At 35.3% G+C, this 17,363-nt stretch overlaps 1 protein-coding gene across 1 annotated transcript in view; it reads right to left on the bottom strand.

Annotated features, from left to right (window-relative positions):
• Tbc1d4 (TBC1 domain family, member 4) overlaps positions 1-17,363 on the bottom strand; it is a gene marked incomplete in the record, with an annotated part of 174,688 nt that overhangs the window by 25,982 nt on the left and 131,343 nt on the right. Inside the window, 3 exon segments of the mRNA XM_005374179.2 lie at positions 9,910-10,074; positions 12,143-12,369; positions 13,668-13,742. Of these exon segments, the coding sequence (XP_005374236.2) occupies positions 9,910-10,074; positions 12,143-12,369; positions 13,668-13,742 (467 nt within the window).

Genomic DNA, 17,363 nt, shown 5'->3' with positions numbered 1-17,363 from the left:
GTGACAGGAATATTTTATCTTTTTAAATTTCACAGTCTGTGAGCTTTCCTGAGAGAATGTGAAAATGTCAGCACATACACAAGTGTGATAATAACCACAAGGGAAGGTGTAAGATGTCTGATGGAATCAAGAAGTTCCCTACTTAGGTCAGAAATGAAACTCCACTAGAAAAGCCACAAGCCTCCCAGACACTTATAAGAACTCAACAGTGCTGAGATAATTAATATAAAGAGAGCAATTCAATATTACCAGCCTGTTACATTTTTATTTATTCTACATTTTCATATTTTTAGCTATCAAGCAGTCTTTATTTCTAGTCTAGATCTATTCTATTAGGAATATCACTTTTGGATTAGCTAAATTAAGGGTAAGAAAAGGATATGTCCAGAAGCTGATATCAAAGTAGCAAATATCATGCTATGCTATACAATTTTGGAACATAGCTGATGCATATATTTCAATATAGTGACACTCCTCTGTTATGTATCCTGGATAAATTATAACCCTATTAGCTGTCCAAGGTCCCTATAATACTAAATAAACAGGTGTGCCTTTATGTCTACTTTGAAAGCAGTGATTTGAGTATTTCCCTTTAAGTATCTGTGATTCAAGTGTTCTCTATACAGTAGGTATATCTTGATAAATACTTGCGGAATATTCTGTATCTCCATTTGCATAACACTATGTCATGGGAATTATTTGTTAAATACTAGATCAGGAGTATATTGCAGCAATATGTAGCATTATAGTGTACTTCCAGTATAGTACCAGTAATGGGCAAATAAATATTCAACAAATAATCACTGAATAAATTAATACTTTATGAAACCATATGAAATATTAACTCAGAAGCTTAAGTAAAATGGACAAAAACTATTGGCTGCACTAACACATCAGGAACAAGTAAAAGATCTATGTTCTTTAAACCCTTTATGGGTAGTCACAACTGTAAGTCTTTCTGGCAGAAAGTTCTAGAAACTCTGTTTCCTCAAAGTACAGACTGAGCTGCCGGTGGCCTTGGTAGATATCCACAATGACAATGCTGTTAACAAACAACAAAAAAGCATCCTTTCATTAGTGTCATTCCTGCCTTACAGGATAGTATCTAATTTATAATTTATGCTTCAAAAGCTAACTGAAATACTCATATTAAAGCAACTTAGAGGGTAACTATTCAGTAAGTATTAGTTTCTCTTTACACTTTTAGGAGTTCTAGTAAACAAACCAAACCAAAAGATTCTGAAATGTTCATATTTTAATGCTGGAATTAAAACATCTTTTAAAATATCACTTTCCAATTCACTGTTAATGGCATACAAAGTGTTTAGGAAGTACTAAAAATAAAACTAAGGAGTACCCATATCAGTTCCATTATTGCCTGTAAAATATAAGATTTGGGGGGAAATATGTTAAAAACAAATGCAGAAAATACCCTGATATTTGCCCACTCTTACATATTTTAAATTTTCATTACATATAAATTTTAAACCCTATAATTCAAATAAACTAGCAAGTGACAGATTTTTTTCCTCCACATATGTGTAATTTAATGGCCAGTAATAGCCAAAATTTAGCAGTCAAAATATAAGAACAATATATCAAAAGGAAGAACTTACATAATAGACTGGTGACCCTTTATCTTGTACTAAAAAACTACTTTGTGAAAAAAAGTTTAGTTGCTGAGATAAGGTGAAAGCTGCTCTGCTTCGTTTACTTCGGGAAGTATTCAGAAGTTGGGTTCCTGATAGTGCAACCTAACAGCAATTCAGCATCTCCCAGACACTTGGCCAGCAATCTGACACTCTTAAGGTGGTAATTTCAAGAACCAAGGCTTTATGGAACATACTGTGCACTGAAATTCCTATATCCCAACTTGGACACTACTCAAGCATAGGCACAGTAGGGTATTGGCTTTATTTCTGGTTTTATTCTGCTATTAATTTTCACTTTAACTTTTTTCATTAAACTGAGCACACAGACCAAGGGTAATGCCTACTTTCTCAGTGAAAAGAGAACAAAACAGCGTGTGCTGTATACTATAATAATAATGCCAGAGCAGGACGTGGTGGTGCACACCCGTAATCCCAGCACTCTGGAGGCTGAAGCAGGAGGATTGTTGCAAGTTGGAGACTAGAGTGGGCTACAAAGTGAGTTTAAGATAACATGAACTGCATAGTGTGACTTGTCTCAAAATGACAAAAAATAAAAATAAAAAAAAATAATAATAATAACGCTCACTAAAAGCACATACTGCATGCCAGGCATTGTTCTAACTATTTTACAAGTATGAATTAATTTCATCCTCACAGCAACCATACAGAGTAGGTGTTATTACTATTCCCATTTCAAGTGGGAAAACTGAGGTAGAAGAAGGCTAAGTAATTCTCCAACAATCACAAAAGTGGTAAGTGAAGGAGGAAAGACACAACCCAGGAAGTCCACAATCCAGACCCTTGGGCACCAGGTTTTATTATGTTGATGTAAATACTCTGCATTAGTTCCTACAAGATCTGTAAGATCATAAACCCAAAGCTGTCACAAGTCCCAGGATTTTCTGTATTTTGATAGAAAATTCAGTCTCTAATTACCATTAAGTCTTTTGGTTGAGTATTTTTCTTTCCTTTTTTTTTGGTTTTTCTCCAGTACCGGGAACTGAACTCACGACCTTGCGCTTGCCAGGCAGGCGCTTTGCTGCTGAGCTAAATCCCCAGCCCCTTTCTTTCCATTTTTAATGGAATAATTTAAGTCAGCAAAAAATAAGATCAAGCCCTCTGAGGTGCTTTATTTCTGTAAATGTCTCACTTTTGTTGTTTGCTTTGAAATAAATGCAATTTAAAATATAGATATTTATTTATTGATTTTCAAGACAGGGTCTCACTCTGCAGTTCAGGCTGGCCTGGAACTCACTACGTAGCCCAGGCTGGTCTCGCTCAAACTCACACTGATCCTCCTGCCTCAGCCTCCTGAGTGCTGGGATTACAGGCATGCACCACCACGCCTGGCTATAGATATTTTAAATAGAAGTAGTAAATACAAGACACTTTAGTATAAAACATACATATATTGGAATTATGATCAGCTTTACATTTCAAAGTAATAAATTCTAACTATTCCCTTATTTTTCCATATACCCTTTTGCCTCCTTCTATGGTATTTTGGAATATGAAGACATACTTTATAAAACTGCTTGCTGGGAAGCAGGCACATTTACGAAAATTACTTTGCTAGCATTTCTTCTATTTGAAACTTATGAAAGTAAAAGCAAATAACTAAGAAGCAAATGCAACTCACACACATTTTTTGTGTTGGTATATTCTAAATGTACTGCCAACCAATAACCACAATCCGTAAACACAACTGTTGGGCTTGTAAGAGGAGAAAATATCTCATATTATGTAAATCACCATGTAGGATGAGAAGGCTATTTCCAAGTACTCTCTACACAGCACTGACCAAAAGCTGTAAGTACAATAAGAACCCCTAACACTTCAAAATAACTCTTTAATATTACCTTAAACAATATCACATCGACTACTAAATTAACATTATAGTTACTATGTGAACAAAGACTGCTTAATGCCTTCTTGCGTACTTTAGTAAGAATTCATTCATTGTTGCTATACAAAATGAAGGTCTTCAGATGACCACCTTCCACTTAGGGAAACACAGGTACACTCTCCCAAAGTACACTCTTCTGCCAGTTTTACAAACACATTCTGCTGAGCAACACACTGCCTCCCACCCTCCCCCAACTCCCTAGCAACAAACTAAAACCACTAGTATCACAAAGTCCTAAAAGAATACTCTACACTGGCTACATCTATATCTAAGTCACAAGGTATTACAACTGAAGATAAATACCAAAACTTGCAGTAACTATTTAACAGAAAGCCGAAAACGGTTTCACTCTACAAAATTCCCTAAGAAAGCCTGCATGGAACAACATACTGATGAAATTTAACTTTTGCTCTGTAGGATCCACAGTACAATTTAACCTAAAATTGCCACAAGTACACTAATACTTTATACAAGTTCTAGCTTTCCATTGGGCACACATCTGTCAGTCTATGGAAAATCTTTACTAATTAAATAAAATTGAGATTGACCTACTCTAGTATAAAGTACCTGAAATGTGAGTCAAAAGAGATAGTTTAGTCACAGCGGAACAATGTGTAGGAAAAAAAAAAAAAAAAAAACTGAGGCGAACAAAGAGTTTTATTTCCTAAACTCTACACATTGAATGCAGATATTTCAAAAATGCTTTGTACATCGGAATTTAAAATAGGTAGCTCATATGTTTATTCACATTCTTATAGCCTAAGATAAAATGATACCCAGAAGAATATAAAACCTCTCTGAGGCTGAATCTAATCCCATCTAAAGGCTAGACAATCCCCAAAGTAATAAACAACTCTAATTCTCTGCCTAAGGGAGAACCTCAAAGGGGCAAAACAAAACAAACATTTCTACTGGACTTTTACAACTAGATAAAAGTATTCTTTACATGGTCATACATTCAACCAAAAAAAAAAAAGTATAGGTCAAATACAGGTCTCAAAAAAAGTTACGTTTACCTTAGCAACATGACCAAAATAATTTCCTGAGGATTTTTCTCTTCTTGTATAGCTCACTCGAATTGAATCTTTAATACTATGTTTTTACTGCAGCTATTAAAAATCTAAATATTAGTAGCCTCAAATAGGAAGATGGGTATGTATACTTCTCATGGGAGCTTGTGAGATAAAAAATGTGTAGAAATTGGAACAAAGTAGAGAGTAGATATTCACAATTATATTGTTCAGCAATGATTCTGAATGTTTTCCACAGAAAGCACGTGAGTCACAAGAATGAGGTGTCACCAAGCTGTGGTGAGACTTCTACAGGGATAAACTAAGTGTTCTTGCATCCAGACCAATGTGACATCTGCAAGGCTTTAGCAGTGTCCCAAAGAGACCAATGTGACAGGAATTAAAATGAACCGAAACAGATTAATAGTCCCCATTGAGTGAAAAACAAATTCCACGAGTATGTTTCAAGATGATCCTTTATCTTTTCAAGATTTGGAAGAAATTCCTCATATGAGCATATGCATCTCTCAACTAGAAAATTCACCTATATTAATTTAAAACCAAAATTGGACTTTAATTGAAGACCACATCACAGCTGTAAAGAAATTTCAACATGGAATAGAGTAGAAACAGGATATCCATTTGCAGTTAACATTTTATATGGCTATTTGTAGTCTCTGTTTATATGAAGGATAACATTTCCCTCTGGGTGGACCTCAGAGCATGCAAGATGACAGCATGCATTCAGGAGACACTCTGAATTCATTGTGAGTAGAACCTGAGAATTTTTTACATGAAACTATTTAGATCTCTAATCACCTTGATTCTGAAGCAGTGTCCTGTCTAGTATAACAGAAAAACAAGGAACTGCATTAGCACAGACAGTCCAAAATCGGGACTTAAATAAAAAGGCATTTCTACAAGCCACCAGTAAGTTAGAAATAAGGTTACTGCAACAATGAGCTATATGAATAATTATGCTGTTTTAAATCAATGACTACCAGAAAACTACCAAACCAAAACTATACCATAAGTACTTTCTCTGGAAAAGTCTTGTTTTTCTCATTAAGAAATTTTATAAATGGGTAGAAGTAATGAGTACCACTTTTTTAAAACTATCATTTTCCTTTGACCAATGTAAATTTAATACAAATAATTTTAAAATATAACCTTAAAACCTGAAAAGCAGTTTTAAGGGGGTAATAAAGATATCTGTTGACAGAAACATTACATTTGAGAAGTGGGTGTTATAAAATACATCATCATACAGAATTGTTTTTAAATACTAAACAATGAAATAATAATAAATTTTTAAATAATAATAAATTAAATAATAATAAATTTATAAATTTTTAATAAATTACTTCAAAATAAGATAAAAGACAAATTTTCCTTCTTTTATCATTTCAACTCTGCAAATGAAACCACTAGCCAACTAATAATAAAAAGATCTTGACTTCTTTTTCTGAACATGCTTAAAAGCAGTACTCTAATGTGTTTTTAATAGTCAGGACAGTAGTCTTGGAGAAAGAGGCTTAACCTGAATTTCAAATTTCAAATTAATGTATTTTAAAAGGTGATAGATTATTAGCCTATATCCTTCTCTATTCTAGTTCCTATTTGAATAACAATATTTAGAGATTTATTTCATGCAACTAATAAGATATAGACACCTAAGTGAGAAGAAAATTATAACTGGTAGTATTAGGAACTTCCTTCCCCCATTATTCCAAATACTTCCAGATATCATTATGCATACATAATGTTTACTCTGAAACAAGTGGACATGAGAGATGTAGAGTTCAGAAACCACTGGATTAAAACCATGCTCTTGAATATCTTTATTCTCAGAAAATACACTCTAAAGTATTAAGAGTAAAAAACATGAGATATCCAACTTATTTACATATGGTCTAAATGAAGATATTTACATATAAACAAACATATATATGGTATGTGATTAAAACATATGGTAAAAGTTTAAATTTTAAAAAAGAATGTATTACAATAAGAGACACATTGCCATTAACACCCCTGAAAATACTCCTCCTTTGAATACACTTCTCCCATTATCCTTGACACTTTCTGAAGCACTTCTGGAAATCCTCTTTCATGAGTGTCTTTAGTTGTACCGTCATGGTTCCCTCAATGTTATAAATCAATTCAAGATGTTCACGTTCATAGTCACTTTGATTTTGACAAAGAGCCAGAACATCCATGGACAAGGACAAACCTTAATGTTTTTATGAAGCTGCCTTTCTATTGGATGGCACTGGGCAGCAGCATTCACTGTAATTTTTTTTATCATGCCTATTAAAGACAGGAAACATGACAAGAAATAAAGTGGCAAGAATGATGGCATGTGTGTTCAAAGTGAGGGAGAAAAAGCCAAGGGGGATGGACTATTTTGAGGGGGATTAATGACAATGTCTCTCTATTGTAATAATTCCTTTTATTTGAACATTCACCATATGCTTGATCATATTTCATATATATACATCTATGAATAGATAGATAAATATGTAGGTGGACCAAGAAAATGACAGCAAATGCAGGAAAATCCTTTACCTTAATCCAGATAAAGGATTAAAAGGAATCTTCCATAATATTTTTATAACTTTTCTATAAATTTGAAATTATTTCAAAATACAAACAAAAAACCACTCTCATGCCAAGACTGTAACAGTAAATATATGTGTAGGTGACTTATTAGTTGAAATAAACCTGAGTATATTTTGTCCAATCATTCTACTACTGTGTAACTACTCATCAATAATGTACATGTATGTGTAGCTAACAATATGTACAACAAGACAGCACTCCTTCCAAAACAAAAAATCTAGAAACAACCACATGTCCATCCCTAAGTGCATGGATAAACTGTGAAATATTAAGTAGAATAGTATATAGCAGTAAACTAAAACACAAATAAAACAGGAATAAATCTCATAAACTAACATCAGCGAAAGCAGCCAGATATGAAAGAACAGATGCTTTATCTTCCCATTTATATTTAAAGTGCAAAACTAACTGATGCTATGAGAGGTCAGCCTGGCAGTTATGGGTGGGAAAATGAGAGGTTCTCTAGACTGCTTCCATTCTCACCTGGGCAGCAGTGACATAGTGGTGGTCCTTTCTGATGGTCCACTGAGCTGTGTGCTTATGATTGGCATACTTTTCAATGAAAGAGGTTTTACTTCCTAAATGTACTTCTGGCCTATTAATTCTATGCTGTCAAGCTAAAAGAATATATAGAAAAATGTACAACAAAAAGACTTCAATTCAGAATTTCTCATAGCGAAGAAAACATTGAAGAGAACTGAAAGTGACCCTGCCTGATTAAGCGTATCACCCAATGTAACCACCAAAAGATGAAGTTTTTCAACCCAAAACTCATACATATTTACCGTTCGACTTCAATACTTTTGTTAGGGTAAGGTATTGAGGGATACGGGAAGCTACTGGGAAGAGTAACACGCACATCCAAGCAGGAATTCCTAAACACAAATGAGCAGCCTTATATTAAATATATGTAACCTTTTTTCCAAAGCCACTTCTTTCGTACTCTACATCCTATGCTTAGCTAACCTTTGACCTTCCCAATGGCTATTCCCATTTGTCACTTTTCAGACATGCTTCTGTTTCAGGAAGGAAACTGGAACTCCCCCTTGCTCACTTATTTATTTATTTATTTATTTATTTATTTATTTTTGTCTTTTTGAGACAAGGTCTCGCTATGCAGTTCAGGCTGGCCTTGAGCTCACTTTGTAGCCCAGGCTGGCCTCGAACTCGCAATGATTCTCCTGCCTCCGCCTCCCCAGTGCTGGGATTACAGGCGTGCGCCACCACACCTGGTTACTCTAGCTTACTTTAAATATAGTAATAAGAAACTATAAACAGGCTTGACTGAAAGTGCTGTATTCTTATTAACATGCCATATTACGGAGTGAGGCAAAGTGATATTTTTAAGTATGTACATTCTTTATTCTCTAAATTCATGGCATATTCCCTGTGTATTATAATATTTTTATAGCTAACTTTTTAAAAATTGCTCCCACAATGTTATCCCTGAAAAATCTTTCAAATAAATTCTCTATTATCTTTACCAGAAATCAGATTCAGTGCTCAAACATAACTTTGCACTAATTCAAAGCAAAGTTCAAAGGTATAATTATATTCATCAATATGAATAATCTGCCTCAGAGTGAAAGTAAATTGACACACATGGACAATAAGATACTCCAAACAGTTTAAGGATTCGTTTAAGTTGAGTAATTAATGAAGGCTGTCTAGTTATATGCTAATTCTTAGAATTCACTAAGTCTAAAAGAAAACAGGCCAAAGGCTATTCAGGATTTTGGTGGCACACAGGTTGGCTGAGAGCGTGTTTGCCTCTCCTTGACTAGAAGAACTGCCAATTGTCAAACAACTAGAAGCAACCCAAATGTCCATCAGCAAGAGTGGATAAAATGTGATGTATGAAATGGGACATTATACAGCAATAAAAGTGAATGAGGCAAGCTAGATATCAAAGAAGAACAAAAGTCACAGACTCTTGAGCCAACAATAAATAACCCATTTCGAGAGTCCCAACCTAGCTCACCACTTTTCAGAGGCTACCAACAGTCTCCTAAGAATATAAATGATTGATATAATTTTGGTATAATTTCAAATGAAAAAAGAGGAAATTCTCCAAATGTCACTACGCCTAATTTCATGTAGCTAAAAGAACAAGCAAGAAGATTTAATAGGCTACATACATTTTCCATACCAGGAACAGAAATAAAACAGAATAACCACAAGAGTCAAGAGTTTCTGCCATGCTGTGTGAAAGTTCTTGTCAACATGATCCTATACCCAAACTCAGAAAGGTAAATCTGTCATTGAAAAAGAAAAGCCATGCCTACACCTATGGAATACTCTACATACCTATGTATCAGACCTATCAGCTGTTTTAATCAGTGGTTTGAGAGTTCCCTAAGATACACCCAGAAAGGCTACGGAAAAAAAAGCTTGGTCAGGGAAGATTTGCTAAGTATGTGTTACCACCAGGTCTTGCTCCAAACAACTCAAGTTTAGACTCTGGGATTTGAGGTAAAGAAACACAAATAATATGAAAAAATATAAAAAGATAATCAAGTCATCAACAGCTTTGAAGCTACTGGTTTATAGCTCTCTTAACAAACTTATTTGGAACTCAAATTACTATATTAGAAACAGATTAGAACAAGCACACAGGAAGATGCATAAATATCACTCCAAAATTAATCAGCCACTTTTTAGTAACTTAGCATATCACTGCAGAAAATTTGGCTTTGCAAACAGAGGACACTGATCTCACCTGATTTCATGTTCATACTGTGGGGACAGTCTACCTGAATTCTGGTAAAAGCTTTTCAGGAAAGAGGGGGCAGAGAAGGAAGGGGCAGAGAAGGAAGTGTGGAGGCTTGGAAGGCTGGAGGAAGAATTACTCTCCTTGTGCATGCGTCGAACTGACGGAACGAGGCTGAGTACAGAAAATACAGCAAATTTGTCTTAATGTATATTTTGGCAAAGTCTTCATTCACTATGAAAAAAGCATATAAACAGGTTCTCGCTATTAGTTTAACCTTTGTTTCCAAGGCTAAGGGATGGATCTCACAGGAGAAAAAGAGGGGAGCATGCAGTTATCTATGTGGGTAACAGCGTGAGTTACACTTTTTTTTTTTTTTTGGTTTTCTTCTGGTACCAGGAATCAAACTCACAACCTCGAGCTTGCCAGGCAGGTGCTATGCCACTGAGCTAAATCCCCAGCCCCTCCAAGTTACACTCTTACTAACTGAATTGCTCATCTACAAAACGTGTCTGTGTTCATCTCTAAAAAAAAAAAAAAAATTCTTAATAATTTTAGGATAAAAATTGTGTATTTTTACATACAAAAGACACATCAAGGGAAAAAATTAGAAAGCACAAATAATTATAGGAAAACAAGTTCTAGAAGGAAAGCCTACTTAGAAGTTCAAAGATTTCAACTATTTTAGAGGTATAAACCCTTCTAAATACTGATGTACGTATTTGGCTGTTAGACCTTTGGCTCATCCAGTCTCAGAAGTCATTTGTGTTCTTTCCTGAAGCCTGTGGAATTGTGCCACTATGGTTTAACTATGGATTAATCCAAAGCCTAAGTCTCCACACAGTTCTTTTATTTTCAAATAAGACTCTTCATATGGCAAATTTTTACAATGACATAATAGTATCTTTTTATATAGACAGAAACTATTTGAATTCACAGTTTACAAAAATGTAGAAAACATAGGAAAAAACTGAAATATCATCTATAGTTTGAAATAATTGATGTTTTAATTCTTGAAAATAATTTTTCCTGGAAAAAAGAAATCTATTGCCCTGGATATATATAACTGAAGTAATCCTTTCAAAAATCATAGTATGCATAAGAACACTTAATCTCCTTCAAACACAAAAATCTGGAAAATTAATTCTGTTGACTCAATTTATTTTTATATTATAAGTCTTATTTTAAAATTTCAAATCATGTAGGACACAACAATAAGAATAAAATTGTACCCTTAAAAACATGCTAGTAAGCTGGGTGATCCCAGCATTTGGAAGCTATTGCAAGTTTGAGCCCAGGATGGACAATTAAAAAACTAAAAAGTGCTAGAAATGTAGCTCAGTGCAAATGCCCTGTGTTCAACTGTCAGCACTGCAACAATAAACAAAAAATGCTAGTACATTTGATAACACTTGATGTAATAACTAGCCTTTTTAGTGAAGTTGTTATTTGAAATTTTATTTTCTTTTTTTTTTTTTTTGCAATGGGCATCTTTAGCTAATCCTGTTTTCTGTATCAAACCCATAGGTAAAAAAGAAAAATAAGATTAGCTCTAAAATATGATTCTGATCTGAACTACACCATAAGAAATATAACCATTCCTCATTTCCTTACTACTTCTACTATTTTTCATCAGATGTCAAATAATTTTATTAAATCATTTTTAAAAACTATGCAAGCTCATTTAAAATGGACATTGTCTGCAATTACAGTATACACACCTCTTTTAATTCATCACTATTGTAGATAATATTTATAGCATTTTCATACTTAGCTTTAATTTATTGTATAACAAAATAACAGTCAATTTTCTCACATGCAAAGGTAGCTCAGATAATATTTTAAGCCTGGTTCTCTGCTGCAGGCTAACAGGAAGTTCTACTGCTTTGTCGTTTTCAAAGTTGCTGACTCTGATTTTTTGTAGCCATCACTGAGACTGAGTAATACGTGTTGACCCTAAGTTTTCAGAAAAGAAAAACTGCACATTTTATTTTCTCTATTTTTCTGAGAGGAAAAAGTTTCTATCCCAAATGCATTCACTCTTCTTTCTGGATGTGCCTTAATTGTGCCCCCTTTCCCTTAGTCACTGAAAGAAAGAAAATCAACCTACTTTTTATGATCTTTCTAAAAACTACATACTGGTGACAGCAGGACATCACAACCTACCCTGACTCCACAGTGACCAGACAGAAAAACACGGGAATTTGATCTCACACCCTGCAGGCGCAAGGTCTGGACTTACCTGCACTGCTCGCTGGAGCTCTGCCTCAGCAGAGGGGAGCGTACCCCATGGGCCCTCAAGTCTTGCAAGTTCAGCTTTCTCTTTGAACTTGATGGCGGGTGGCTGAAAGTGTGCGCCCGTCTTCGAAACTGCGGGGAGTCGGAATCCTCCTCAGGGAACGCCTGCCACGCTGAGGACAGCGGGGAGGCCGGCGGTGTCCCTGGTGGAGAGTCTCCTGGTGAGTAGTCCTGAAACGCAAGCACAAGTGAGGTCTTTCTTTCCTCCCTATGAGGGTCACAGCAGAGCTGCTGAAACTCAGAGGTCAACAGCCACAGGGCGTCTCATCCTCCTCCTGAGTCGTGACAAAACGTATTTTTTTTTCCTTTTACTCAATCTATGGTGAAGGTTAATCAGTATCACCATAACCCAATGCTTCTGATAAGCAGCTGTAAGGCAGCATCCGTACAGATAGGCCAGAAAGTGAAAGGGATGATAAGAAAAGGTATTCTTTCCCCTCACACGTTGTGGTCAAAGGCAGCTCTACTCTTCTCATTGTTGCCAGAGAGATGAAATGAGACTACGATCAAAGAAGGCAAAGCCTATGTTTACAGATCTCCTAACTTCTGTGATATATCATTGCACGCTTCCTGTACTGTCAAAACAATATCACAATGCCTAAGTGCCCAAGTCTCATGGCAAAACCTTTAGGAAAATAAAGTGAAATTTGTTAAAAGATCTGTCTTCACTCTGGATGTTTCTAGCCAACCACACTCTCGCTGAGGTAAATTCCTATAAAACACATGAAAAACAGGAAATGAATGAAAAGTCAGCTGTGCTGGAATGCATGTCCTACTGCACGAACAGAGCAGACATCATAAATCTTTCAATTCAGTCAAGTATGCTGTTTATACTTTCCTATATTGACAGGCACCACTGAAAAAAGGTTTAGCCTGATAAACATGGGTTAGGGATAGTAGACTCATAGGTAAGCTAATTTCCTAATCCATCAACAGAAGGTTTAATAAAACATCTTACTATCGTCTCATTTAAAAAAATACTGCATATGCCTCAGGTTACAAGTTGCACAATACAGGGAAAAAAGAAACTGAACCCAGTAAGAGTTATCTAGGACATAATGAGGCTGATGTGGCCATTGATATGACAAAAAATGAGAGGAAATGTAAAATGGAAGGAGAACAATAAATACAACACAATCACTATACCAGTGTAGTAATCAGATGGTTCATTTTATATGGATTTGGATCAACAGCTACTCAAATACTATCCTCCCAAGCAGCAGTCTATCTACCAATGGTAACTGCCTAGAAGAGTTCAGTCAGCCTATAAGGGATGCACTCTGTCCCACCTCAGGAAAGCCTCGCTGAATAAAAAACATGTTAATACCCAGATTCTTCTTATTAAGATAATATTAATATTTAAAGCCATAAAGGTCTCATGATAAATTAGGCATGCATATTACTATATCAGTGAGGGGTTTTGCTGAGCTGTAGTCTGCAGTAAACAAAAGGGAGCTTTGATTAGATACCTTCTCTGAAGCAAGACTGTTAGACCGTTCAAAGCTGTCCACACTTCCAAGCCGACCTCTCATTCTGTTAGCTCCCTAGTGAAGAGAATAAAAGTAAGCCTTTATATGGTTTGCATTTTTACTTTAAAACTACAGAAGGCAACTTGAGGTTGCCTCTCCATGTGAGCACTCAGTCAATCCTTTGTGCTTCACTCATTTGTCAGCTATTTAACCAGCCACCACATGGGACCACAGTATTCCCAATCTATTTCCATTATCTCTAAGTCAGTTGTTAGAGAACAAAACACTCAGATCAAGCATTTTGAAGTTATTTTGGTTACAAGATTAAACAGTATTCATCCATCAAATCAGTGAAAACTCCAGTAATTTTGCACCTCATAAGATAAATACAAATGTGGAAGATACAGCAGAACCAATCAAAATAAAGATAATAGTTTAATGCACACAATCTCTAAACTGTGTATTAGTTGGCATAATCCACATTACAGGATTATAATTAATAAGTTGAAAATTAAATAGAAACTGCCTTGGAAAATTTATTAATTTTGCTTCGTTCATGTTTGGTGAATTGGCTCTATTTTTTTAGTTCTGAGGACTGAACCCAGGGCCTCCTCCCTGCATGCACTCTGCCACTGAGCTACGTCAGCACTTTTAATTTTTATTTCTGAGATGGAGTCTTGCTAAATTACCCAGGCTAGACTCAAATTTACAAGCTTCCTGCCTCAGTCTCCTCAGTAGCTGGGATTACAGGTATGAGCTTCTCACCCGGCAGTAAATTGAACCTTCTTTCTCTGGTGTAGATATCAAAAGTCATCAAAGAGCACCATAAGATCATCTTGCCTATTCCCCTCTCTTTACAAAAGGAGGAAGGAAAGCAGATTCATGAAGGAAAGGGTACTAAGGCAGGTTAGGAACCACATCATCTAGAAAGTCTTAAGAGACCAAGCACAGACTGAGGAGTTTGACACAACTCCAGTAAAACAAATGAAAACGTTCTAACAGGAATGACTGGAAGTAAAAGTCAGGTTGATATGACAGTGAGTGTTAAAGGAAAACATGTACAGCATCTGCATAGTACTTCATAGTTTCACACATATGGAAGAAGCAGAAAAGACTGATTCATTTTACTTTTTAAAGTAATGCCTACACAAAGTTTCAGAGGTCCTACTGTACTGTCAAAGTTTATAAGAAAAAGTGACCATCAGAATCACCTTCTCTCACACTTTGAAACTCACTCCCCAAAACCCAATTATTCCTATTGATGCTTCTGGGATTCACCTCATACTACTATTCCTTAATCTTTCCATTTCAGGCACTACCTGTTGACTTCTTACTCTAGAAGATAATATTTTAGTACTCTTACTCTATTACCCACCTCTACCCCTCACACACATTTCTCTCTCTCCTACCTTAATATATATATTTATATTACAAGTTTCACTAAATCAGTGGCTTGTACTTAGCTTATTACAATTTGGTAAATACTGTGTGCAGCTAAGTTACATATTTACTCGAATTATATCTAAATACATCTCACTTCTCGTACATTTTGTTTCTCATGGAATAGTTAATGACTCGTTCGGCAACCAGGAATTTATAACAAAACTCTCCAGCAGCCCACAGTATGGTCAAACATCACATGATACATCAATTAGAGGTTTTTTTCCTTTATCTTGGAGCTAATCATTATGGAGATATCTACATTCCTGCCCTAATCTCGACTCACTCTACAGATTTCTCTAGTACACTGTTCACTCTCAACCTAGAAATTTCTTTGACTCTCTCCTCAGTTGGAATGAACTTCTGTCTCTCTGATCCCATGACTTCACTTCTCTTTTTCAGTCTACTTCCTCATTTTGGTTGAACACATTCAGGTGCTTTCTGAGAAAAAGAGAGACCATGTAGTAATTTAACCTACATGCCTGTAAATGTCATTATCCTATGCTTATATTTCATTACTAGTTTTGCTGAACATGTATTTCTTGTTGGTCATTTCCTTTATAATATGTCAGCATCACTCAAGGGTCCTTTGGGTCAAAGGTCAAGTGCCACCATGAATCATGAACCTATAGCCTATGTGTAGGACCAGGTGTTTGTTTTTGGACAGAATCTGAGTTTACCCTTGGACACCCTGAAATTTCACAACAATGCACCCTGGCATCACTTTTATTCAGGTGTTCTAATATACACTGTCTGAACCCATTACATCTGGAAACTCATATTCATTAATTCTAAGAAATTTTTCAAAATTATCTCTTTAAAACTTCCCTGCATGCATTTTTTCTTCCAGAGCACCCATCATTTGGCTTTTGCATTTCCAGACTGATCTTTCAAACTTTTGCTGTGCTCTGTTTTCCAGTGCTTTGTCATTTTGCTCTATTTTCTGGACAGGTTTTTTTTGTTTTGTTTTTGTTTATGTATTTTTTTAACTGTAGCGTCCTCGGTTTCTACTGGAATTTTCTTTGTATGTCTACTGCCAGAAATATTTGAGTTCTTTCTGGTTTTCACCTAACTTTTTTATGTGAACAATATCCTCTTGTTTCACAGAAACAATATTTATTCTTATCTGTACATAATGTACTCACCATTACAACAGTTATAACAGCACTATCACTAATAAAATTAATAGCTGCATCTCATATTACTGAATGCTTCTCATGGGCCATATACTGTGTTAAGAATTTCACACTGTATTATCGCAATCCTCACAACTCTTTGAGGTAGCTATAACTATTTAGCTCAGCCTCATAGACAAGAACACAGCCTCATAGACAAGAACACTGATGTTCTGATAACTATGCTGCCCAAATTTACACAGCCACAGGACAGAGCAGCAATGTGAACACAGCAGGCATAACTTCAAATGAAGTTCTTGAGCTCCTTTTCAATACTATCACTCTAAAAGGGAGTTTAATTAAACAGAATTATAAATAAAATGAATTAATCTACGTTGGTTAAATGAAATTTTGCTAATGTCAGTACTTCATCAAGGTTCTTTCAGTTCTTCAATTCTATGCTATAACTAACATATTTCTAAAAATAAACTAATATATTATTAGGTTAGTCTGTACGGTAAACAGGGAAACAGTAAAGACCAAGTTGCTTTCTGTGACTTTTAGCTGCTACTTACATAGTAACATGTCTGGAACCTCAAACAGCTGATTTACTCATAATGGAAAAGCAGTCAGACGGGGACAACCATTTCCATTATTAGAAAAGCGAGTTAAATCACATATTTTACTCACTGTGTCTGTCATTTTTGCACAAAGAAGAATAAACTTAAACTATACTATTATTAATTTACTCATTTCCAGAGGTAGACAGTGGATTTTAAATGAAGGAAGTGTGAAGGGCTAGCACTTTATATTACTATTTGCTCTGAAAAACTTCAACTAAAGAAGCAGCAGCAACAACAACAAAAAGAAACAGCAACAAAGCCAGGATTTAGGATTTTGTCTTCTACCTTTGAACAGACAACTTTTTTGGTTTTACACTACGATTTTGTAATTTACGGTGGAAACCTTTCCCTTTGACCTACTTTTTACTATTGAGCTGAGCTTCAAAGCTTTTTAAAAATAGATCCTACATCTTAAGCAACTATAGTTAGCTAAATAAAATATTATGGCATATAAAAATGGCAGCAAGTATGAGCTAAACTCTATGACTGGAATGGGAATTTTCTACCATACAACTCAG

This window comes from Chinchilla lanigera, unplaced genomic scaffold (assembly GCF_000276665.1).
Source record: "Chinchilla lanigera isolate Chin_1 unplaced genomic scaffold, ChiLan1.0 scaffold00003, whole genome shotgun sequence".
In the NCBI taxonomy this organism is placed as follows: domain Eukaryota; kingdom Metazoa; phylum Chordata; class Mammalia; order Rodentia; family Chinchillidae; genus Chinchilla; species Chinchilla lanigera.
The sequence above is the reverse complement of the archived record's forward strand: the minus strand, read 5'-3'. Positions and strand labels throughout refer to the sequence as shown.